This window comes from Danio aesculapii, chromosome 20, assembly GCF_903798145.1.
Source record: "Danio aesculapii chromosome 20, fDanAes4.1, whole genome shotgun sequence".
Classification (NCBI taxonomy): Eukaryota; Metazoa; Chordata; class Actinopteri; order Cypriniformes; family Danionidae; genus Danio; species Danio aesculapii.
Genome location: NC_079454.1, coordinates 53,189,294 through 53,216,753, shown reverse-complemented (window position 1 = coordinate 53,216,753; position 27,460 = coordinate 53,189,294). Strand labels below are relative to the sequence as shown.

Here is a 27,460-nt window from a genome sequence, read left to right as displayed (position 1 = left end):
ACAGGATAGTCTCTACACAAAGGGCTTTCTGATGATACCTACCGAGTGCATCTAAGTTTCAGAGAAATGCGGAGGCTTTTTTCTCCCATTTGCCGTGTGTTATCAAACATTGCATTAAAAATACACACTTCCAGTAGTTCCTCAAAGCAAATATCTCGTTTGTCACGAGGGGCATGAATGAAATTCCTGAATGAAAGTGCTGCTGCTTTCAGTAGTATGGCAATAAATGTCATGTGAAATGGCATTCAGACTCACATTATTAGCATTTAACACTGAAAAAAAGCACATGAGGTGTACCCGAGATGATCATTATCAGTTTTTTGTTGATTAGCTGCAGGAAATAGTTCTGTTGGTCCTCAATCTGACAACCTGCGCTTGCGTGTGTTTTGATCCAGGAGTGCAATACCTAGTTCAACCACTAGGTGTCAAACTTGCATTGCACCTTTAAAATGGCTTTAAAAAATTTAAACTGTTTTTATCCTAACCGAAATAAAACTAATAAGACTTTCTCGAGAAGAAAAAATATTATAGGAAATACTGTAAAATCCTGGAAATATTTGAAAAAGAAAACAAATTTCACACGTCGGCGAATAATTCTGTCTTCGCTATACATGAGAAAGGCCAGACATACCACTATGGTAACTCTAGTAGTAACTAAATTCAAGTAAATAAAGGAATAGTTCACACATAAATATAAATTCTGCAATCATTTCCTCATCTTTCACTTAATCCAAACCTGTTTGAGCTTCTTTCTTCTGTTGAACACAAAGTAAAAAACACTGAAGCATGCTGTAAAAAAGCAGCCATGGTATTCTTTGTTCCTACTATAAATGTCAATAGCAGTTTTTTTCCCAGCATTCTTCATAATATCTTGTTTTGTGTTCAACAGAAATTTCTAAAAGTCTACTTGAGTGAGAGTAAATGGTACAATTTGGGTGAACTGCCGGTAAAATAATCTAAATCAAAATTATTCACCCTCCTGTGATCTTTGTCAAATATTTCCCATATGATGTTGAACAGATTCAGGAATTTTTCACAGTATTTCCTCTAATATTTTTTTCTTCTGGAGAAAGTGTTATTTGTTTTATTTCAGCTAGCATAAAAGCAGTTTTTAATTGTTTTAAAGCCATATTAAGGTCATTATTATTAGCCTCCTTAAGCAATATTAGTGTTGGATTGTCTCCAGAACACTGTTATACAATGCCTAATTACCCTAACTTTACCCTAATTAACCAAGTTTAAGCCTTAAAATGTCACTTTAAGCTGAATACTAGTGTCTTGAAGAATATCTAGTCTAATATTATGTGCTGTCATTATGACAAAGATAAAATAAATCAGTTATTAGAAATGAGTTATTAAGCTATGATGATTAGAAATGTGAAAATCTTCTCTCCATTAAACAGAAATTGGGGGGAAATAATATAAATGAGAGCTAATAATTCTGACTTCAACTGTATATCTGGATATGTGATACACTGGTGAGCAATGATCTTTGCCACTGACCTGTTCTGAACATCAATCATGCGTTTGGCGTAGGCGTACCCGAAATTAGACTCATGTGGAGGACCATTGTGGATCTAAAACACATCCAGCAGAAAACACTTTAAAACAAAAATAATTAGGACAGTCCTACAGATCAGATATCAAAGTCTTAAAGGCGTGTGACAATTATCTCTCTCAAATCATGAAACTAATTGAGTTATTAATTTTGTCATTAAAACAAATTAATGATTCGGCATTATGAGTTTTGAAAGTTACAGTAAGGATGATGAATGAAAATGGGATTTGTTCAATTAAATTCAATTCACCTTTATTTCTCTAGCGCTTTTACAATGTAGATTGTCAAAGCAGCTTCACAGAAAATCATAGTAAATTGAAACTGTGTCAGTTCAGTTTTCAGTGTTTAAGTTCAGTTCAGTTTAGCTCAGTTCACTGTGGTTTCATATTCACTGCTGAGAGTCCAAACACTGAAGAGTAAACCATCGATGAGCAGCTCTACAGATCCTGAACCATGCAATCCAGTGGCGACAGCGGCGAGGAAAAAACTTCATCAATTGGCAAAAGTGAAGAATTAAAAAACCTTGAGAGAAACCAGCAGTTCATAGTTGCATCCAATATCTCATTTGTCACGGGGGCATGCATGAAATGTTCCCGAACGAAAGTGAAAGTGCCAAACTGCAGTTAAAGTCGACAAATGAAAAATGAAACACCTGAAATTACATGAAACACCGCCGGAAAACTGGATAGCGCTAAGACACAATGACATTAATGGAATTATGTGCTATAACATGTAAAACGGGATCATGAAAGGAACAGCTCATGTAAACGCCTTAATCATATTATTGTCTAATTCAGATTAAGGCAAATAATTCCATTACTGATGTCCATGTAAACGTAGTCACTGTATGCTGATTTTTAGATATCTCTAAAATCTCTAGATCTCTTTTGAGACCAAAAACAGGCCAAATAGGGTCAGGGTGTAGTTGCTTTCCCACCACTTCCCATGTTTTTATAATCTTACGACTGTGCGGACTCAAGAGAAACTTGTTTTCTTGAGTAGGAGATAAGAGAAAGTCTCAATTTCAAGATCTGTAGTGTCTCTAGACCAGTGGTCACCAAACTTGATCCCGGAGGGCCGGTGTCCTGCAAATTTTAGCTCCAACCCTAATCAAACACACCTAAACAAGCTAATCAAGGTGTTACTAGGTATACATGAAACACTAAGGCAGTGTGTTGAGGTAAGTTGGAGCTAAACCCTGCGGGGACACCGGCCCCCTTCATATTGTGAAGCAGTAATTTTCCATTGATGTTGCCTGTGGTATAATAACACTTATTTCCTGAATATTACAATCATTAAGTTCTGTAGATGTCTGGAAACCCAGAGAAACAGACATTTTCTGAGAGGATCTGGCAACCGGGACTAGATCTTGTTGTTATCTGGCATGGAGAGTGTTTTTTTAACAGTCACCCATGGCTTTTCTGTCTTGGCTTTATTTTTTTAATAAATAATGACACACTGTAAGATGCCAAGTGATGTATTCATTTTAAGACCCGCTGAGTATATATAGTAAGCACCATATTATATCCTGAAACAGAAAAACATTAAGTCAATAGCGTGTGCTAACTTTTTTACATGACTGTACATATGTTTACCATCGTCTCATCTATAGGATAGCTGGTTTTATCTGGGAAGATGCAGGTCGACAGGCAAGAAACCACTTTGACCACTCCAGAATCATGAGCCGCCTGCAGCACGTTGTCATTGATGAAGACATTACTCCTCTGGGAATAAAAGCAAACAAATTCAGCAATACAATTCAGTTACTCACATGTGGTATTTACAGCCATATATAGATTTTCAATACAGCTGTGGTGAAAAATCATCTGAGAAATCTATTGTGAGAGTTTCAAAATGCAGCGCTATGCTCCATTGAATTGATTCTGAGCTTAGTGTTTAACTGCAGAGGCGGTTTATGCAAATTTTATACAGCAGATGGCGCTCTAGGCTAGATTATAACAGCAGGTCGCGCTCTAGGCTAGATTATAACTGCAGATGGTGCTCTAGGCTAGATTATAACTGCAGATGGTGCTCTGGGCTACTGTTTAACAGCAGATGGCACTCTAGGCTAGATTATAACAGCAGGTGGCGCTCTAGGCTACTGTTTAACAGCAGACGCCGCTCTAGGCTAGTTTATATGACAGCAGACGCCACTTTAGGCTAGTTTTTAACTGCAGATGGTGCTCTAGGCTACTGTTTAACTGCAGATGGTGCTCTAGGCTAGGTTATAACAGCAGGTGGCACTCTAGGCTAGTTTTTAACTGCAGATGGTGCTCTAGGCTACTGTTTAACAGCAGGTGGCACTCTAGGCTACTGTTTAACAGCAGACGCCGCTCTAGGCTAGTTTATATGACAGCAGACGCCACTTTAGGCTAGTTTTTAACTGCAGATGGTGCTCTAGGCTACTGTTTAACAGCAGATGGTGCTCTAGGCTAGGTTATAACAGCAGGTGGCACTCTAGGCTAGTTTTTAACTGCAGATGGTGCTCTAGGCTACTGTTTAACAGCAGGTGGCACTCTAGGCTAGTTTTTAACTGCAGATGGCACTCTAGGCTAGATTATAACAGCAGGTGGCGTTCTAGGCTAGTTTTTTACTGAAGATAATGCTCTAGGCTACAGTTTAACAGCAGACGGCGCTCTAGGCTAATTTATATGACAGCAGACGCCGCTTTAGGCTAGGGTTTAACAGCAGACGACGCTCTAGGCTACGGTTTACTGCAGACAGCGCTCTCGGCTAGATTTCAACAGCAGACGCTCTCTAGGCTAGTTTTTAACACCTGAGGATGCTCTAGGCTAGTTTCTAAACAGCGGATGGCGCTTTGGCTAGTTTCTAACAGCAGATGGCGCTCTAGGCTAGTTGTTAACATCAGATGGTGCGCTAGGCTAGTTTTTAATCAGTGGACCTTACTCTAGGCTAGCCTTTAACAGCAGACAATGATCTAGGTTAGTTTATAACAGCAGATGGTGCTCTAGGCTAGTTTTTAATCTCAGACGGCGCTCTAGGCTAGAGTTTAACAACAGATGCTGCTCTAAGCTAGTTTTTAACCTCAAATAGTGCTCTAGGCTAGTTTAAAACAGTAGGCAGCACTCTAGGCTAGTTATTAAACAGTAGACGGCACTCTAGGATAGTTTATAACAGTAGAGGCCGCTCTAGACTAGTTTTTAACAGGGAACGTTGCGCTATGCTAGTTTTAAAACAGCAGACAGCACTCTAGACTAATGTTTAAAAGCAGAGGGAGCTCTATGTTAGTTTTTAATAGCAGATGGCACTCTAGGCTAGTGTTTCACAGCAGACGGCACTCTAGGCTAGTTTTTAAACAGCAGATGGAGCTCTAGGCTAGTTTTTAAACAGCAGATGGAGCTCTAGGCTAGTTTTTAAACAGCAGATGGAGCTCTAGGCTAGTTTTTAAACAGCAGATGGAGCTCTAGGCTAGTTTTTAAACAGCAGATAAGCTCTAGGCTAGTTTTTAAAAAGCAGATGGAGCTCTAGGCCAGTGGTTCCCAAACTGGGGGTCGCGACCCCTGCGGGGGTCGCAGAATAATTTCAAGGGGTCGCGAGAGTTATTTAAAAATTGTGTAATTTTCAGTGATTATAATAAATATTTTTCAGTATTACAAGTGAAAGCTAATATTTTTTGATTTTTAAAAAGATATTACTGATTCATAAAGTATTTAGGACACATTCGGGCAGAATGCATCTTTGTACTTGGAACGCAGCGCTCAGGAACAGTTTAAAACTGTTGTCATGTCAACTTGCCGCAGTAAACAAAGCCTTCAACGCTTGCCCCGCCTTCACGCTCTTCTTATTGGCCCACTGCGCTAAGAACTGAACACGAATGATTGGTTAAAATCAGCTGTCAATCACTCAGTCAACGCCTCCTGTCTTCAGATGACAGGAGCTACAACCGCGAAAATGTAAAGCGCTGAAGACGAGAGAATGAAAACAACACTGACAGATTTTGTCTTAGAAACACCTAAAGCTACAAATATTGGCACATCTGATTACTGATCATGTGCTGAATGTTAATCCACCAGCTATACTTATTGAAGAGTGGATAAAAGACCTCCATTGGCTTCAAGTCTGCTATGAAAATAACTAGCATTCACTGTAAAGTCTGTGGGATATCTTTTGGGATATCCGTCCGTGTATCTTTTGGTCACTCAATTATGTTATAAAAATGTCTTTTCTTGTGATAACGGGATTTCATTGAGACATATTTTCCTCACGCATGCATATTTATTTTTTTGCTTGTTAGTTTTGATTAGTGTTGATTTTCAAATGCAATAAATCTGTTTATAAAACTTGTAGTAACAGTGCGATAATTGGTGGGAGCCACTAAATTTTGGCTGGTGCGCCTACATTTTTAAAGTTAGAAGCACCAGTGTTACCAAGCAAAAATGTTAATTTCGAGCCCTGTAATGTATAGTAAATATAGTTAAAATATTGTGAACAGCTTAAAAAAGCTATTTTTATTGTTTGTATATGCTTTGGTAGTGGGGGGTCGCGAGTTCTTGACGATCTTACAATGGGGGTCGCGGGTTTAAAAGTTTGAGAACCACTGCTCTAGGCTAGTTTTTGAACAGCAGATGGAGCTCTAGGCTAGTTTTTAAAAAGCAGATAAGCTCTAGGCTAGTTTTTAAACAGCAGATGGAGCTCTAGGCTAGTTTTAAAACAGCAGACGGCGCTCTAGGCTAGTTTTTACCAGCCAGTTTTAAACAGCAGATGGAGCTAGCTTAGAGTGCTCTCCACTTTTAAAAACTAAGCTCAGAAGTGATTCGAGGGAGAAAAATCGATGCATTTAAAAAAATTGTAGAATCAATTTCGCAAATGATTTTTCACCACAGCTCTAATCCAATGTTACTATGTTAATAATTACCCAGAAGTCCAGGTTCTGTCTCATGTTTCTGAAGAGTCCGCCCACCATCGCAGCTAAATGAATGACGTGTGTGGGACGATGTTTCTCAAACGCTGCTTTAGTCTCTTCAGGGCTCCTAAAGCAGTAAATGTATTTTATTATTAGAAGGTATTTATTAAAGTTATTATTAAAATAAGTTATTAAAAGTATTATGTTTAGAAATGTGCTGAAAAAAATCTTCTTTCTGTTAAACAGAAAATGGGGGAAAATATACAGGGAGGCTAATAATACTTCAACTATATTTAACTTGTACAGAGAACACTATGTCTAATGCTTTATTTGACATTATTACACTGATTTCTGTAGTATTACCTTCTGTTTTACACCAAGTATGATGTTTGAGTAATCATTCTAGTTCAGTGAGATTAGGGAAGGACACACCACAGCTAGAGGATGCACTCACAGACACATCATTTACATAACCAAAGTTTGATAGACAAATTCATTCAGAGTATTGTCTGAACTGGGAAAAGGAGAAGTGATTCTTAAAAAAACAAAATTACAATGGTGCACATAATAGTTTTATAAAACTTTAACATGTAGTGAAAAAACTATTTAGTAGGTGAAAAATTAAATTAAATGTAACTGTAGTGGTAATTCAGGTGAAATAACACACAACACTTTAACATTTGTATGTACAGTGCATCCAGAAAGTATTGATAGCGCTTCACATTTGTTTATGTTCCAGCCTTATTCCAAAATGGATTAAATTCATTGATTTCCTTAACATTCTACACACAATCCCCCATAATGACAATGTGAAGAAAGAGTTTTTGAAATTGTTGCAAATTTATTAAAAATAAAGAAGCTGTAAAATCAGATGTGCATCAGTATTGACAGCCTTTGGTGTGAAGCTCTAAATTGAGCTCAGGTTCATTCTGTTTCCACTGATCATTCTTGAGATGTTTCAGCAGCTTCATTGGAGTTCACCTGTGCTCAATTCAGTTGATTGGACATGATTTGAAAAGGCATACACCTGTCTATATCAGGTCCCAGGGTTGACAGTGCACGTCAAAGCACAAACCAAGCATGAAGACAAAGGAATTGTCTGTAGACCTCCGAGACAGGATTGTCTCGAGGCACAAGGCTGGGGAAGGTTACAGAAACATTTCTGCTGCTCTGAAAGTTCCAATGAGCACAGCGGCCTCCATCATCTGTAAGTGGAAGATGTCTGAACCACCAGGACTCTTCCTAGAGCTGGCCGGCCATCTAAGCTGAGTGATCGGGGGAGAAGAGCCTTAGTCAGGGAGGTGATCAATAACCTGATGGTCACTCTGTCTGAGCTCCAGCGTTCCTCTGTGGAGAGAGGAGAACCTTACAGAAGGACAACCAACTGTTCAGCAATCCACCAATCAGGCCTGTATGGTAGAGTGGCCAGACTGGAGCTACTCCCCGTCTGGAGTTTGCTAAAAGGCATCTGAAGGACTCTCAGACCATCAGAAACTAAACTCTCTGCTCTGATGAGACTCAAACTGAACTCTTTGGAGTGAACGCCAGGCGTTACGTTTGGAGAAAAGCAGGCAGCGCTCATCACCAGGCTAATACCATCCCTACAGTGAAGCATGGTTGTGGCAGCATCATGCTGTGGGGATGTTTTTCAGCAGCAGGAACTGGAAGACTAGTCAGGATAGAGGGAAAGATGAATGCAGCGATGTACAGAGACATCCTGAATGAAAACCTGCTTCAGAGTGCTCTTGACCTCAGACTGGGGCGACGGTTCATCTTCCAGCAGGACAATGACCCAAAGCACACAGCCAAAATATCAATGGAGTGGCTTCACGACTACTCTGTGAATGTCCTTGAGTGGCCCAGCCAGAGCCCAGACCTAAATCCTATTGAACATCTCTGATGGGAAGCGACATACACCGTCGCTTCCCATCCAACCTGATAGAGCTTGAGAGGTAATGCAAAGAGGAATGGGCCAAAATTCCCAAAGACAGGTGTGCCTAGCTTGTGGCGTCATATATTCAAAAAGACTTGAGGCTGTAATCGCTGCCAAAGGAGCATCAACAAAGTATTGAGCAAAGGCTGTGAATACTGATGTACATGCGAGTTTACAGCTTCTTTATCTTTAATAAATTTACAACAATTTCAAACTCTTGCACATTGTCATTATGGGGGATTGTGTGTAGAATGTTCAGGAAATAAATGAATTTAATCCATTTTGGAATAAGGCTGTAACATAAACAAATGTGGAAAAAGTGAAGCGTTATCAATACTGTTCGCATGCACTGTATGTAACGGTCAAGATGATCCATATGAGTCTGTGTTTTAGTTTAATCAGTTATTATCTGGGAATATCATACTTGATTCTGATTGGTCAGTCATGACATTCCCAAGTATTTCAGACATTCATGTAGTAACACATTTTGTGTTGTATAATTGCAGTGTGACACCTGATGAGTGTTTGTTCAGGAGTACTCACAAGAGATTGGCATCTTTGGATGACAGGAATATCCATTCTTCTCCTTCTCTTCCTTCTCCTTCTTTCACCACTCGCTCTATCGCTCGGCCCACCAGCCCACTGCCACCAGTCACCAGCACACGCATCGGCCCCTCCATCTGACACACACACACACACAGCTCATCATTTACACTGATTACACACACTATATAAACTCCATTCACACGCACACTCCTGTTCTACTGTTTAGTCTGCGATTGAAAGCGTGTTCCCTGTCTTCCTCTGTATTTACTCTTGGATTGACTATTGAATTATTGTTTGTTTTCTGCCAGCCCAGACCTTTGCCTGCTTTACTGGATTACGCTGTGGCTTTTCCCTTTTGTTGCCGTCGCTCCTGTTTATTTGTTTAAATAATGCTGCGTTTGGGACATCACTCCACTGTCATCACATTTCATTGATGGATTCGGTCTTACAATCCGTCTCAAGCACAGATCAACGCTTATCCTTCTATCTTTATCCTTTATTAATATGATTATTTGATTCAGTGTTTAATCTTGAAATGATTTAGACTCATGAATAAAGTTATCACATTGCTTAATATAAGAATGTGCAGTGCATTTGCCAGTCTCTTTGTAAACATTTTCAGGAGCCACCAAACCAGGTCAGAGGTCATGGAGACCTCTTGAGTGGAACTGAAGAGCTTGATGATTGAAAGCAACTGCTTTCCTATGTGTATTACTATGTGTTAATACTATCTAAAGTGATTTTGATATTATTATTATGTGTTAATACTGTTTATAGTGATTTTGATATTATTATTATGTGTTAATTCTGTTTAAAGTGAATTTGATATTATTATTATTATGTGTTAATACTGTTTAAAGTGAATTTTATATTATTATTATTATTATTATTATGTGTTAATACTAACTAAAGTGATTTTGATATTATTATTATGTGTTAATTCTGTTTAAAGTGAATTTGATATTATTATTATGTGTTAATTCTGTTTAAAGTGAATTTGATATTATTATTATTGTGTTAATACTATCTAAAGTGAATTTGATATTATTATTATGTGTTAATTCTGTTTAAAGTGATTTTGATATTATTATTATGTGTTAATTCTGTTTAAAGTGAATTTGATATTATTATTATGTGTTAATTCTGTTTAAAGTGAATTTGATATTATTATTATTATTATTATTATTATGTGTTAATACTAACTAAAGTGATTTTGATATTATTATTATGTGTTAATTCTGTTTAAAGTGAATTTGATATTATTATTATTGTGTTAATACTATCTAAAGTGAATTTGATATTATTATTATGTGTTAATTCTGTTTAAAGTGATTTTGATATTATTATTATGTGTTAATTCTGTTTAAAGTGAATTTTATATTATTATTATTATTATTATTATGTGTTAATACTAACTAAAGTGATTTTGATATTATTATTATGTGTTAATTCTGTTTAAAGTGAATTTGATATTATTATTATTATTATTATGTGTTAATACTATTTAAAGTAATTTTGATATTATTATTATGTGTTAATTCTGTTTAAAGTGATTTTCCTTTTTATTCAAGATGTGTAGTGAGAATATAGCAGCCTGAATGTAGATTATACCAGGTTTTAACCAGTTTTGATCAAGACACTCAACCTTGGGTAAGAAACAGATTGTACTTTGTGTGTGAGTGAGTGTGTGTGTGTGTGTGTGTGTGTGTGTGTGTGTGTGTGTGTGTGTGTGTGTGTGTGTGTGTTCTATTCGATTGTGGATCCCTTCACAGGTCTGGAGTCAGCTCTAAACAGTCTATGTCTGACCTGAGATATTGAGATGAAGCTCAGAGTTGTACGCATGCACCCACGTGGAGGTTTTCTAAATCTATCCGTTTCTTATCAATCATGTTAAAACACCTATATGTATGACGCAGTTGATGACGTTATGTAAGAGTATAATTGTTGTTGATTTGTGATTGTAAGCAGTGTGGCCTAGGAGCTTCTGCTGATGAAACGGCAAACTATATTCAGTGAAGTTTATTTAATAGAATCTCTGACTCCGGTTCTGCTTCATCTGACAGACTGGTCATTCTTTTCTCTGTATCATCAACACACACACACACACATATACAGCTGGGAAAATAAGCATTTTTCCTGGGGTTAATATTTCTAAAGGAGCTGTTGACATGGAATTTAAGCAGATTTGGGTAAAAACCCAAACAATATAAACATAAAAATAAAACAAAACACACAAATCTGAAAGATGAGTTCTGTGTAAGAATCAAATGACAGAAGGAGAAAGTGCTGAACTGCTGATACGTGTTTAACACTTTATTTAAAAGGCTTTTTTACAACTTAAAGACTCGTCTCATATGGAGAATGAAGTCTCATGCATTGCTCAGGTGTGAATTTCTCACAGACTTCAACAGAGTGTCAAAATCTTGATGCTTCTGTGGGTCTCGTCTATCAAATCTGAGCTTTATTTTGTATTCTCTATTGGATTCGGCTCGGGTAATTGGCTGGGCCATTCTGCAGCTTGATTTTCTTTCTCTGAAAGCATTTGAGAGTCTCCTTGGCTGTGTTTTGGATGATTGTCTTGCTGAAATGTCCACCCTGGTTTCATCTTCATCCTCCTGCTAATGTAGATGTTGGACTGAAGCAGCTGATATTCATTTACACTGAGGAAGAGCAGAGGGTTGCTGAAGAACTACTGAGAGATTTCAGCTGCTGTCTGGGCTTTCACTGCCCAAATACACCTTCCTTTCTTCATCTGTTCAATACTTCTTCCATTTTATTACACATAGCTTCATTTACAAACTAATTAGTTTTGTTCTCTGGTTGTTATCAACATCTGGTGAAATTTTCAAGTCAACGGCGCCTTTAGAAATATGCTTTGTGAGAAAAATGGCGACGTGTTCAATACTTATGTTCCCCGCTGTACCTATGTATTAATGTACAATAAGCACATGCTCAGAAAACATGGTAATAGCACAGTTCCTGTATGCACGCATATGATAATAGAGCAGTACTTCTGTATTCTTTTTTGTCATGATACTGTAGGAAACTTCATTTCATATCATAACAGAAGTCCGCTTATATCAATTATTAGTTCATATACAGTATATATACCGGTCAAAAGTTTGGGGTCAGCAGGATTTTTAAATGTCTTAAAATAAGCTTCTCCTGCTCACCGAGATTGCATTTATTTAATCAAAAATACAGCACACATTGTTAAATTGTGAAATGTCATTGCACTGTAAAATAACTGTTTATCATTTAATTTAATAATAATAAAATTTAATATTATTTAATATAATAATAATAATTTAATATTAACAATAAAAGTAGCTTATCATTTAATTTAATAATAATAAAATTTAATAATAATAATAATAATTTAATATTAACAATAAAAGTAGCTTATCATTTAATTTAATAATAATAAAATTTAATATTATTTAATATAATAATAATAATAATAATAATAATAATTTAATATTAACAATAAAAGTAGCTTATCATTTAATTTAATAAAAATAAAAATTAATATCATTTAATATAATAATAATAATAATAATAATAATAATAATAATAATAATAATAATAATAATAATAATAATAATAATTTAATATTAACAATAAAAGTAGCTTATCATTTAATTTAACAAATGATTCCAGGGATTTTAAAGATGAACTTTCAGCTTCATTACTCCAGTCTTCAGAGTCATTATTATTATTATTATTATTATTATTATTATTATTATTATTAATGGTAATAGTAATAAAAGCAGAAATGACTGGAGTAATCATTTTATTTGAAACTACATACAATAAGAGATAAATAAATATTTAATAAATATATATTTTTTAAATTTACATTTAATAAATGCTGCCTGTCAGCGCATTAGCCTAGTGGTTAGCGTGCTTACATATGTTGCAGTATCACTTCAGGGCGTCACGAGTTCGAATCCCGGCTCGAGGACATTTGCTGTGCTTACCCCCTCTCTCTCTCCCACTTCGCTTCCTTCTGAAATACCGTCCTATCAACTTAATAAAGGCCAAAAATAAATCTTTAAAATAAATAAATAAATAAAAATAATAAAATAAATGCTGCCTTGATTATCAGAATAATTTTATTTAAATTATTAAATAAAATTAATAATTAAAAAAAAACTGACCTTAAACCCCCAGTGTATATATACTGACCACATGGAAATTCTCTTTTACATTTTAAATTATATACTCATAAACATACTCATTCATTCGGGATCATTCATTCATTCATTTCCCATCAGCTTTGTTCCTTTATTTATCAGGTGTCGCCACAGTGGAATGAACCGCCAACTTATCCAGCATATGTTTTACAAAGCAGATGTCCTTCCAGCTGCAACACAGTACTGGGAAACACCCATACACACTCATTCACACACACTACGGCCAATTTAGTTAATCAATTCCCCTATAGCACATGTGTTTGGACTGTGGGGGAAATCGGAGCACCCGGAGGAAACCAACACAAACATGGGGAGAACATGCAAACTCCACACAGAAATGCCAACTGACCCAGCCGAGGCTCGAACCAGCGACCTTCTTGCTGTCAGGTGACAGTGCTAACCACTGAGTCAGCACAATACATACAAGTGCTAATTATACATAGGATAATATAGCACAATCCATAGGCAGTTTTTTAGAAATCTTGACACAGTTGTCAGAAATGACATCTTTAAACGACAGTAACAACAGGATGATATCGGATTTCACCCCCACTGTGAACTCAAGACAAAATAGGCCCGTCACATAATAATACTAGATAATTCAAACAGCACCTGCTCATGAGAACTAGCGACATGTAAACATTCACACACAGTTGGACCCTCTAATCAGTCCCAACATGTTCTACTTAAAGAGATTGTTCACCCAAAAACCAAAAGTTACTCAGCATTTACTCTCCTTGAACTGGTTTCAAACCTGTATGAGTTCCTTTCATCCATTAAACACAAAAGAAGATACTTTGAAGAATGCTGAAAACATTGACTTCCATAGTAGGAAAAAGAAATATACTGGAAGTCAATGGTTACAGGTTTTCAACATTCTTCAAAACATCTTCTTTTGTGTTCAACAGGGGAAAGAAACTCATATGGGTTTAAAAGAGTGAGTAAATGGTGACAGAATTTTCATTTTTGAGTGAGCTATCTCTTTAAATGCCCAGTACAGTTTGACCCTTAGAGTCAGAGATCAGAGACTAGCACAAAATTTCCCTCACCGGCAGCTATATTGAATATAATCAGCCCCAACATGTTCTACTTCAAGGGATAGTTTACCCAAAAACCAAGTTACTCAGTATTTACTCTCCCTAAAGGGGTTTCAAACCTGTATGAGTTCCTTTCATCCATTGAACACAAAAGAAGATACTTTGAAGAATGCTGAAAACATTAACTTCCATAGTAGGAAAAAAACGCACTGGAAGTCAATGGTTACAGGTTTTCAACATTCTTCAAAACATCTTCTTTTGTGTTCAACAAGGGAAAGAATATCATAAAAGGTTTGAAACAAGTAAAGGGTGAGTAAATGATGACACAATTTTCATTTAGTTTTAACTAAGCAAAAAATAAACTCCCTCACTGAAACTAATCAGTCCCAACATGTTCAACTTAAAGGGGCAGTTCACCCAAAAATTAAAAATTACTCAGTCATTACTCTCCCTGAAGTGGTTTCAAACCTTTATGAGTTCCTTTCATCCGTTGAACACAAAAGAAGACTTTGTGGAAAGCTGTAACCATTGACATCCATAGAAGGAAAACAAAAAGTCATTGGAGCTCAATGGTTACAGGTTTCCAACATTCTTCAAAACATCTTCTTTTGTGTTCAACAGGGGAAAGAAACTCATGTGGGTTTAAAAGAGTGAGTAAATGGTGACAGAATTTTCATTTTTGAGTGAACTATCCCTTTAAATGCCCAGTACAGTTTGACCCTTAGAGTCAGAGATCAGAGACTAGCACAAAATCTCCCTCACCGGAAGCTATATTGAATATAATCAGCCCCAACATGTTCTACTTCAAGGGATAGTTTACCCAAAAATCAAGTTACTCAGTATTTCCTCTCCCTAAAGTGGTTTCAAACCTGTATGCGTTCCTTTTATCCGTTGAACACAAAAGAAGATACTTTGAAGAATGTTGAAAACGTTTACTTCCACAGTAGGAACAAAAATACACTGGAAGTCAATGGTTACAGGTTTTCAGCATTCTTCAAAACATCTTCTTTTGTGTTCAACAGGGGAAAGAATCTCAAGGTTTGGAATAAGTAAAGGGTGAGCAAACGATGACAGAATTTTCATTCAGTTTTCACTAAGCAAAACAACTCTCTCACTCCAGGCTATATTGAATCTAATCAGTCCCAGCATGTTCTACGTAAAGGGTCAGCTGCTCACCCAAAAATCAAAAGTTACTCAGTATTTACTCTCCCTGAAGTGGTTTCAAACCTTTACGAGTTTCTTTCGTCTGTTGAACAACACAAAAAGAGACTTTGTAGAAAGCTGTATACACTGACTTTCATAGTAGGACAAAATACACTGGAAGTCAATGGTTACAGGTTTCCAACATTCTTCAAAACATCTTCTTTTGCATTGAACAGAAGAAAGAAACTTGTATTAAAATGGTGAGTAAACAATGACAGAATTTTCATTTTTAGGTGAATTATCTCTTTTAATGTCCAATATTTTGTGGTTTACCTTAGTTTAAATGTACTGTTATAAACAGATATAGATCTTAACCACATGTTTACATTTATAACAACAAAGCAGCAGAGTTTAGATACCCTCTCTGACAAAAGTCTTGTGGCCTATCCAAGTTTTAGGAACAGCAAATAATAACTGGACTTCTAGTTGATCATTTGGTATCAGAAGTGGCTTATATGAAAGTTAAAGGCCTCTAGATGACTATTTGAGCACAATAAAATCTGATCATGTCTTGATGTTGACTGATTTGATTAGGACAGTAAGGTCTGACTCTGCTTAGACTAAAGTCTGCTCACTGAACCTTCAATAATGTCCAGTATAGAATATGTAGTCATGCTGCAGTGGAAACAGAATGAGTATTGTGTCTGACTCCATCATGAGCTTGGAGGACTGCATCCATACATCTCTGCAATGACTCAAATCCCTGATTAATAAAGTCATCTGGAATGGCAAAGAAAGCCTTCTTGCAGGACTCCCAGAGTTAAGACTTCATCTTCAACGCCTCCTCTATCTTACCAGAGACATGCTCAATAATGTTCATGTCTGGTGACTGGGCTGGCCAGTCCTGGAGCACCTTGACGTTCTTTGCTTTCAGGAGCTTTGATGTGGAGGCTGAAGTATGAGGAGCGCTATCCTGCTGGAGAATTTGCCCTCTCCTGTGGTTTGTAATGTAATGGGCAGCACAAATGTCTTGATACCTCAGGCTGTTGATGTTGATCATCCACTCTGCAGATCTCTCGCACGCCCCCATACTGAATGTAACCCCAAACCATGATTTCTCCTTCACCAAACTTGACTGATTTCTGTGAGAATCTTGGTCTATGTGGGTTCCAGCAGGTCTTCTGCAGTATTTGTGATGATTGAGATGCAGATCAACAGATGATTCAGAGAAATCCACCGTATGCCACTTTTACAAATGATCAACTAGAACTCAAGTTATTATGTGTTGCTCTTACAACTGGGATCCACCACAAGGCTTTTGTCAGGTAGTGTATGTATATTTTCTTTAATGCTGTCGGCTGATGCATCAGATTTCCATTGATGTCCCATAGCACAACAGGTGATTTCTGTGCTAAATATGATTTCTGACCCTCCCTACAGCTCACAATGAACTACAAAAAGCTCAATCTGAGATATCAAGTTAACTACTGACACACCCTCTGCGTCAACCATTGAGGTAAAGTAGGTTTTACATTCACACATTCGCTCAGTGGCGTTTTTTTTACCACTTTATTAGGTATATTCAGTCGGAAATCACATGCAAGTATGACTTTTAAACAGCATTAGCACTATTAATTTGACTGTGAACAGTGTTGTACATTAATAGTATAATATGCTAATATGGTTTACCTGTTCAGAATTTGCTAATAATACTACTTGAAATTATATTAGAGAGAAAGTCAGAATGTGTGAAGATAAAACCAACTTGACCTCAATGCTTTAACACAGACAACACATCACTAAACTTTACAGTACACTACCACAAAACAGCAGAAATACACTAACACATGGTGGATATTTACACTGCATCCTGAAAGTATTCACAGCGCTTCACTTTTTCCACATTTGTTATGTTGCCTTATTCCAAAATGGATTAAATTGATTGATTTTCTCAACATTCTACACACAATCCCCCATAATGACAATGTGGAAAAAGAGTTTTAAATTGTTGCAAATTTATTAAAAATAAAACACCTGTAAAATCAGATGTACATCAGTATTGACAGCGTTTGGCGTGAAGCTCTAAATTGAGCTCAGGTTCATTCTGTTTCCACTGATCATTCTTGAGATGTTTCAGCAGCTTCATTGGAGTTCACCTGTGGTCAATTCAGCTGATTGGACATGATCTGAAAGGGCATACACCTGTCTATATAAGGTCTCAGGGTTGACAGTGCATGTCAAAGCACAAACCAAGCATGAAGACAAAGGAATTGTCTGTAGACCTCAGAGACAGGATTGTCTGGAGGCACAAGGCTGGGGAAGGTTACAAAAACATTTCTGCTGCTCTGAAAGATCCAATGAGCACAGTGGCCTCCATCATCCGTAAGTGGAAGATGTCTGAACCACCAGGACTCTTCCTAGAGCTGGCCGGCCATCTAAGTTGAGTGATCGGGGGAGAAGGGCCTTAGTCAGGGAGGTGATCAATAACCCGATGGTCACTCTGTCTGAGCTCCAGCTTTCCTCTGTGGAGAGAGGAGAACCTTACAGAAGGACAACCATCTGTGCAGCAATCCACCAATCAGGCCTGTATGGTAGAGTGACCAGACGGAAGACACTCCCCACCTGGAGTTTGGCATCTGAAAGGCATCTGAAGGACTCTCAGACCATCAGAAACTAAACTCTCTGCTCTGATGAGACTCAAACAGAACTCTTTGGAGTGAACGCCAGGCGTTACGTTTGGAGAAAAGCAGGCAGCGCTCATCACCAGGCTAATACCATCCCTACAGTGAAGCATGGTGGTGGCAGCATCATGCTGTGGGGATGTTTTTCAGCAGCAGGAACTGGAAGACTAGTCAGGATAGAGGGAAAGATGAATGCAGCGATGTACAGAGACATCCTGAATGAAAACCTGCTTCAGAGTGCTCTTGACCTCAGACTGGGGCCACAGTTCATCTTCCAGCAGGACAATGACCCAAAGCACACTGCCAAAATATCAATGGAGTGGCTTCACAACAACTCGGTGAATGTCCTTGAGTGGCCCAGACAGAGCCCAGACCTAAATCCTATTGAACATCTCTGTAGAGATCTGAAAATGGCTGTACACCGTCGCTTCCCATCCAACCTGATAGAGCTTGAGAGGTACTGCAAAGAGGAATGGGCCAAAATTCCCAAAGACAGGTGCGCCAAGCTTGTGGGATCATATTCAAAAAGACTTGAGGCAGTAATCGCTGCCAAAGGAGCATCAACAAAGTATTGAGCAAAGGCTGTGAATACTGATGTACATGTGAGTTTACAGCTTCTTTATTTTTAATAAATTTACAACAATTTAAAACTCTTTTTTCCACACATGTCATTATGGGGGATTGTGTGTAGAATGTTCAGGAAATCAATGAATTTAATCCATCTTGGAATAAAGCTGTAACATAAACAAATGTGGAAAAAGTGAGCAGCTATCAATACTTTCCGGATGCACTGTACATCTGTACGCTTTATATTTGTCATTTAGCAAATGCACTAGTGAAGAAAAAATTCACAATACAGTCCCTTGAGTACTCAATGAATAGACAAACTCTGAAAAATGAACAGATTAGTGCTCTACAGAGGCTTTAAAGCAATGGTATCAATCTCAATTCCTGGAGGGCCACAGCTCTGCATAGTTTAGCTCCAACCACCTCCAACTCACACCTGCTAATAGTCACTAGTAGTCTTAAACACCTTGGTTAGTTGATCAGCTGTGTTTGATAAGAGTTGGAGCAAAACTGTGCAGAGCTGCGGCCCTCCAGGGATCCAGTTTGAGATTATTGCTTTAAAGAGACAGTTCACTTAAAAATCACATTTTTACTATTGAGGTAAAGTTTTAAGGTTTTATATTCACACATTTAACAAGCCCTATATTGCTTACCATGCTAATTTGAATATTGGGTCTGAAATCTCAGGCAAGTATGACTTTAAAACAACCTTAGCACTATTTAATCGACTGTGAACCAACTTGACCTCAACGCTTCAATGAGACAACAACATTACTAAGAAAACAGCAGAAATACAACAGCACATGCTGGATTTATCAGAATCAGAATCAGAATCAGAAAGAGCTTTATTGCCAGGTATGTTCACACATACTAGGAATTTGTTTTCGTGACAGAGCTTCTACAGTGCAACAGGATTACAGAGACAGGACAAAAAACAGATAATAAATATATTTAAAAAAATTGAAGTAGTGAGTGCAAATATACAGATTGACAAGTGTATGTACATGTTTATTACTATATACAACGTTATATGTGCAGATGTTATGTGCAAATTGGCATGTAAAGTGTGTTGTTAAATAAGTGTATATGTGTATAAACGTGTATGGCAAGTAGTGATGTTGGTTTCACAATTATTATCATCAAGTGTTCATGAGATGGATTGCCTGAGGAAAGAAACTGTTTCTGTGTCGGGCTGTTCTGGTGCGCAGTGCTCTGTAGCGTCGAGCAGAAGGTAAAAGTTCAAAGAGGCAGTGTGCTGGGTGTGAGGGGTCCAGAGTGATTTTGGCAGCCCTTCTGCTCACTCTGGATAAGTACAGTTCTTGGGGAGTAGGAAGGGTTGTACCAGTGATTCGCTCAGCAGTCCGAACTATTCGACGTAGTCTTTGGAGGTCGTATTTAGTAGCTGAGCTAAACCAGACAGTTATTGATGTGCAGATGACTGATTCAATGATGGAGGTGTAGAACTGTTTCTACACCTCCATCGGTTCTGTTTATGCATCTGTACGCTTTATATTTGTCATTTAGTGAAAGCACGAGTATAGAAAAATCACATTAGAGCCTTTAGCACTCAATGAATGGACAAACTCTGAAAGATCTGAGCAGATTAGTGCTCTACAGAGAACTTTAAATGGTCAGTTCACCTGAAAATTAAATTTTTACTATTGAGGTAAAGTTGGCTTTATATGCGTTCATTCATTTATTTAACGCTCCCTGTATTGTTTACCAAGCTAATTTGAGTATTGGGTCTAAAATCACATACAAATATGACTTCAAAACAACATTAGCACTATTTATTTAACTGTGAACAGTGTTGTACATTAATAGTCTAATATGCTAATATGATTTACCTGTTCAGAATCAGCTAATAATACTTTTCTGAAATTATATTAGAGAGAAAGTCAGAATGTGTGAATAAAAAACCAACTTGACCTCAATGCTTCAATGAGACAACAACATTACTTAAAAAACAGCAGAAATACAACAGCACATGCTGGATTTATGCATCTGTACGCTTTATATTTGTCATTTAGTGAAAGCGCTAGTCGTCACAATGTGAAAATCACAATATAAAAATCACAATACAGAAAATTAATAGGCAAACTCTGAAAGATCTGAGCAGATTAGTGATCTACAGAGGTCTTAAAGAGACAGTTCACCTAAAAATGACATTTTTACTATTGAGGTAAAGTTGGTTTTATATTCACACATTCATTCATTTAACGCTCCCTGTATTGTTTACCAAGCTAATTTGAGTATTGGGTCTGAAATCGCAAACAAGTATGACTTTAAAACAACATTAGCACTATTTAATCGACTGTGAACAGTGTTGTACATTGGCTGCTAATATGATTTACCTGTTCAGAATTTGCTAATAATACTTTTCTTAAATTATATTAGAGAGAAAGTCAGAATGTGTGAATATAAAACCAACTTGACCTCAATGCTTCAATGAGACAACAATATTACTTAGAAAACAGCAGAAATACAACAACACATGCTGGATTTATGCATCTGTACGCTTTATATTTGTCAGTTAGTCAAAGCTCGAGTATAGAAAAATCACATTAGAGCCTTTAGCACTCTTAAAGATGAACAGATTAGTGCTCTACACAGGTCTTAAAGGGACAGGTCACCAAAAAAAAAAAAAAAAAAATCACACTTTTACTTCTTACTAGTTTTACTATTGAGGTAAAGTTGGTTTTATATTTGCACATTCGTTCATTTAACAATCCCTATATTGTTTACCATGCTAATTTGATTATTCTGTCTGAAATCACATGCAAATAAGACTTAAAAACAACATTAGCATTATTTAATTGACCGTGAACAGTGTTGTACTTTGATAGTCATTGGCTGCTAATATGATTTCACTATATAGAATTAGCAAAGAATACGTTCATTAAGGAGAAAGTCTAAATGTGTGAATATAACTAACTTTACCTTAATATTTTTACTTTATTACTCAGTATTTACTCATTCATCAAGCGTTTCGAAACCGTTATGAGTCTCTTTCTACACAAAAGAAGACAACTTGAAGAATGCTGAAAACCTGCATAGCAGAAAAAAAAATAACATGGAAGTCAGTGGTTACAGGTTTGCAACATTCTTCAAAGTATCTTCGTTTGTGTTTAACAGCAGAAATAAACTCAAAGGTTTGAAGCTAGCACGTAAGGGGCCGTTTTGAGTGTTCTATCCCTTTAAACGACAACCGAGCGAGCTGACACGTAAGATAATAGTCGAGTTAATGATTAAAGCAGTGGTTTATTTACCTGTTCTCCGTTGTCTCAGAAGTCAAAAGTCCTTTCAGGGAAACCCAGATCACTCGGTGGCCATATTTTCAATGTTTATACGCAGCTGTTTTGCTCAATAATAAAATCTCTCGTCAGCCGGAATGTTGAAACAAGTGAACGGCAGGAAATTCTTTGGTTAACACATTTACTGATGTCATATATTAATATCGTCTATAAAATCCGTCTCATAAATGTTACCGCTTGCTCGAATAGCGGTAACTGCTGAGTTTCCGGTTGGTCCGGTCAGTGCGCATGTGCGCTCGTTTCTCCATGCTCCGGCTGGCTGTTTCCATGAGAACCAAAAGACTCTCTGGCTGCCTTGTAGAATGTAGCAGCTGCTGATTGGCTCGTGTTCGGATTTCTTCCATTCATAAAAAAAGTTGTTGCTAGAGGAGATACAGCTGTGGCCGGAAGTTGACGGCATTGTTTATATCATTTATCAAATAATCCATTAATTGTATTTTATTAACGTCTACCCCAAACCCAAAAAACCAAACCCAACCACCACAGCAACGTAAAAACAGTAATTATAGCGAGTATTTTTATATTTATTCAATAAATAACCCATTATTAACATCTACCCCAAACCCCCAACCTAAACCCCACCTTTGCAGTAATGTAAAACAGTAATTATACACACACACACAATCTTGTACCAAAAAAGGTACAAATCAGTGTCACTGGGGCAGTATCACTCTCAGAAATAAAGGTACAGGAGCTGTCACTGGGGCAGTACCTTTTCAAAAGATACATATTTGTTCCCAAAGGGTCCATAATGGTACATCAAAGGTACTTTTTAGGTACATTTGGGTACAAATATGCACCTCTGAGGTACCATTGTGGACTCTTTGGGTACAAATATGTATCTTTTGAAAAGGTACTGCCCCAGTGACAGCTCCTGTACCTTTATTTCTGAGAGTGTACCTTTTAATGGAACAGAATTGTACCACAAGAAAAAGATATAAGTTTGTACAACTGTATATATATCAAAGGCTATTGGGTACAGATTTGTAGGAGATTAAGTCTTTAATGTTTAATATAAGTATTTAATACAAGATGTGACTTTGATTCACTTAATTTTTTGTTAGGTCTTGCTGATAATATTTGAAGAGTGCAAGAAACAGGAAGTGCTGCCCGTAAGTGTATATTTCTCAAATGGATATCTGATAAAACACTGACAGTATCAGAAAGGCATAAGGTAATATTTGATCTCATGTCATTGTTATATTTTACCCACTGGTCAAGGGGAAAAGTGATAGTTTTTATATAGATCTGGACTCCTTTCCGAATATGTAAGTCCCAGGATTTCAGGTACATTTTTACAAAACCTTAGATCGCCATAAACCTTGGTTATCTTATGTATTCTTCTATTATTGTCATTACTTTGTGTATTTTTATGTCTTCTTTTTGATCTTCATTATGTGCTGTGATGTTGAGAAATCTGTTGGTTGTAATCTGTGGTCATTGTTTTGTTTTGTTAAAATTAAGGCGAAAAAATATATAAATTTGTATCATTGCAGTTTGTAGCTTTAAGGACATGATTTGTAAAATGTGCCTTTGGTTTTTAAAACCTACAGATACAATATTGTACCTTCATCAAAGGTCCAAATCTGATCCATGATGGTACTACTACTGTGACAAGACACTTTGTACCCTAACAGTGTCAAATGTGTTCCTTCAAGAACTATTAAAGGCATTTTGCTTTATCCATTCATTCATTCATTCATTCAGCGGAATGAACCGCCAACTTATTCAGCACGTTTTTACGCAGTGGATGCCCTTCCAGCCGCAACCCATCTCTGGGAAACAACCACACACACACACACACACTCATTCACACTCATACACTACGGACAATTTAGCCTACCCAATTCACCTGTACCACATGTCTTTGGACTGTGGGGGAAACCGGAGGAAACATGAACGCAGGGAGAACATGCAAACTCCACACAGAAACACCAACTGACCCAGCCGAGGCTCGAACCAGCGACCTTCTTGCTGTGAGGCGACAGCACTACCTACTGTGCCACTGCATCGCCCTGCTTTATCCAAAATTTGTCAATTTATTATCAGTAAATATAAAACATCAAACACATTTATTAAAAATAAAAAAAGTTTCTTTTTGTGTGAATACACATTTTCAATTTACAATAAAGAATAAAAATACTTTAACATTAATCAAAAGATCTATTTTTGTATTATAGAACTTAATAATTCATATTTATAAGTTTCTTTAAACATATGCTTTAAAATGACGATTCATGTCTAAATATGGAAATTATTCTTAAATAACTTTACCTTTTCAGTAATATTTATTTTCATAGATATCGTTATCAAAAAGGAGTTGACCAACACTTATGTAGCTTTTTTATGAGAACAATTGTGCACCTTCATTTCAGTTGTCCCAATTTTTAAATTAAATTAAATTAAATTAAATTAAATTAAATTAAATTAAATTAAATTAAATTAAATTAAATTAAATTAAATTAAATTCAATTCAATTCAATTCAATTCAATTCAATTCAATTCAATTCAATTGACCTTTATTTGTATAGCGCTTATACAATGTACGTAGATTGTGTCAAAGCAGCTTCACATAAAAGGCCACAGTAAATAGGAACAGTGTAGTTCAGTTTGTAGTGTTTAAGTTCAGTTCAGTTGAGCTCAGTTCAGTGTGGTTTAATAATCACTACTGAGAGTCCAAACACTGAAGAGCAAATCCAACGATGCGCAGCTCTACAGATCCCAAACCATGCAAGCCAGTGGCGACAGCGGAGAGGGAAAAACAGCGGAGAGGGAAAAAACAGCGGAGAGGGAAAAAAGTTGTCCCATAAAAGGTACAGAACAGTATCATAAAAGGTCTTTACTTTACCATATAAGGTATAACTTTTACAAAGGTACAAAACTGCTCATTAAGGAACATTATTTGTACCACCCTGTACCTTTTTTTCTGAGAGTGTATCGAAAATTGTTACGTTTATTTATTAAATTACCCATTAATTGTATTTTATTAATGTCTACCCCAACCCCAAACCTAACCATCACAGAAATTATACTCAGTATTGTACATATCATTCATTAAATTAACTATTAAATTGTATTTTATTAACGTCTACACCTACCCCAACTCTTACAGTAATATAAAAACAGTATTTTTTTATATATTATTTATTAACACTTACCCACCTAACCCTAACTCACCTATTAAATTGTATTTTATTAATGTTTACCCCAACCCTAAACCCAACCCTCACAGTAATGTAAAAACAGTAATTATACTGAGTATTTTTATATTTATTCACTAAATTACCCATTAATTGTATTTTATTAACATCTGCCTCAACTCAAAACCTAAACCCCACCATCGCAGTAATATCAAAGCAGTATTTATACCAAGGATTTTTATATTATTTATTAAATTACCCAATAATTGTATTTTATTAACTTAACCTTACCCCAACCCTATAACCAACTATCGCAGTAATATAAAAACAGTAATTATACTGAGAATTGTTCATATTATTTATTAAATTACCCTTTAATTGTATTTTATTAACGCCTACCTCAACCCTAAACTCAACCATCACAGTAATGTAAAAACAGTAATTATACGGAGTATTATACATATTTATTTATTAAATTACCAAACTAAATAGTATTTTATTAACATCTACCCCTACCTAGCCCTAAAACCAACCATCCCCGTAATGTAAAAACATTGTACAGAGTATTTCTCATATTATTTATTAAATCACCTATTATATTGTATTTTATTAACGTCTAATGTTACCCCACCCATAAAGCAAACCAGTAGTAATATAAAAACAGTAAATATACCGAGAATTGTTCGTATTATTTATTAAATTACCCAATAATTGTATTTTATTAACATCTACCCTTACCCAGCCCTAAACCCAACCATCCCAGTAATGTAAATCAGTATATATGCATAATTATATTAATTATAATATTTTTAATATATAATTTATTAAATCACCCATTGAACTGGATTTTATAAACGCCTACCCCTCACAGTAATGTAAAAATACTAGTTATTGCTGTACAGTGTCACAAAAAGTATGCTATATTGATGCAGCTGTATCCCATCTGGTTGTTTCTAAAAGAGATACAGTTCCGGTCGAAAGTTGTGTTTCATTAACGTATAATCCTTCCCCAACCAACCTATTCCCTCCCCAAACCTACCTCTCACAGCTGTATTTTGTGACAACGTACAACAGTTACTAATTTTAAGTCATATTTCCAACCTGTATTTAAATAAAATAAAAGATTTTACCGCTGATTTAATGAATAAACACGACTATGAAAACAATTTCAAAATAAAAGTGTCCAGTCTTCTGGTCTAATTCACTTCAAAACAGCTCGATGTTGCAAACTGATATTTTTTCTTGTCATGTTATTTTAATTGTATTGTTATAACCACACTGGTTTGCAGAGCAGGTCGTTTTACTTTTGCCAAATAAAGTGGATATAATCTCCTACAATAAGATAGAAATGAGCGTATAACGGTAAACGTGGGTCACGCGTGTCTTATGAACCAATCAGGTTGTAGCCTTGACAAGGACGAAAATCAGTTTCATATCGAAATACAGCAGGGACTTGAAGACAGCAAAACTGAGCTAAACAACTCCTGTGTGTGAAATAAAGGTAATACTTACAAAATGGATATACTTGTATACGTTTTTATCATTTTATTGTGTGTATTGCTACTATGATTTGTTATTATTATGGTATTTTAACCATACTATAGTAAAGTACTTGAATTACTTAATAAAAATATAGAAATATACAAAAATACTTAGTTATTATGCAGACATCTCGATGACACTACATTGATTGTTATGTTTTTAGAGTTTGTTTTAAAACCCACATTAAATTACTTTAGTTATAAATTGTAAAAAATAATATAGTGTTTTTGAACCATACTAAAGTAAATTAATCTGTTGTGGTGATTCTGTAATATAAAAACAATTGACCCAATACTGTAGTTTTCTCCTACTATAGGGTATATTACACTCACTGGCCACTTTATTAGGTACAACTCACTAGTACCAGCTTGGACCCTCTTTTGCCTTCAGAACTGCCTTAATCCTTCATGTCATAGATTCAACAAGCTACTGGAAATATTCCTCAGAGATTTTGCTCCATATTGACATGATAGCATCACACAGTTGCTGCAGATTTGTCGGCTGCACATCCATGATGTGAATCTCCCGATACACCACATCCCAAAGGTGCTCTATTGGATTGAGCTCTGGTGACTGTGGAGGCCATTTGAGTACAGTGAACTCATTGTCATGTTCAAGACACCAGTCTGAGATGATTCACGCTTTATGACATGGAGCGTTATCCTGCTGGAAGTAGCCATCAGAAGATGGAGACACTGTGGTCATAAAGGGATGGACATGGTCAGCAACAATACTCAGGTAGGCTGTGGCGTTGACACGATGCTCAATTGGTACTAATGGCCCCAAAGTGTCCTAGGAAAATCTCCCCCACACCATTACACCACCACCACCAGCCTGAACCGCTGATACAAGGCAGGATGGATCCATGCTTTCATGTTGTTGAGGGCCAAATTCTGAGCCAACCATCTGAATGTGGCAGCAGAAATGGAGACTCATCAG

General features: G+C 36.5%; 2 protein-coding genes across 2 annotated transcripts in view; both read right to left on the bottom strand.

Annotated features, from left to right (window-relative positions):
* The window catches only part of gfus.1 (GDP-L-fucose synthase, tandem duplicate 1), a 38,840-nt gene extending 16,968 nt beyond the window's left edge, over positions 1-21,872 (bottom strand). The window contains exons 1-5 of the mRNA XM_056445619.1: positions 21,795-21,872; positions 8,899-9,035; positions 6,435-6,549; positions 3,154-3,282; positions 1,504-1,577 (exon numbers count right to left, since the gene is read on the bottom strand). Coding sequence (XP_056301594.1) covers positions 1,504-1,577; positions 3,154-3,282; positions 6,435-6,549; positions 8,899-9,035 — 455 coding nt within the window. The 5' untranslated portion in view covers positions 21,795-21,872. The remainder of the gene's footprint in view (positions 1-1,503; positions 1,578-3,153; positions 3,283-6,434; positions 6,550-8,898; positions 9,036-21,794) is intronic.
* The window catches only part of gfus.2 (GDP-L-fucose synthase, tandem duplicate 2), an 84,977-nt gene extending 63,091 nt beyond the window's left edge, over positions 1-21,886 (bottom strand). The window contains exon 1 of the mRNA XM_056445618.1: positions 21,795-21,886. The gene's annotated coding sequence lies outside the window, so the exon portion shown is untranslated. The remainder of the gene's footprint in view (positions 1-21,794) is intronic.
* Between the last annotated feature and the right edge of the window lie 5,574 nt (positions 21,887-27,460).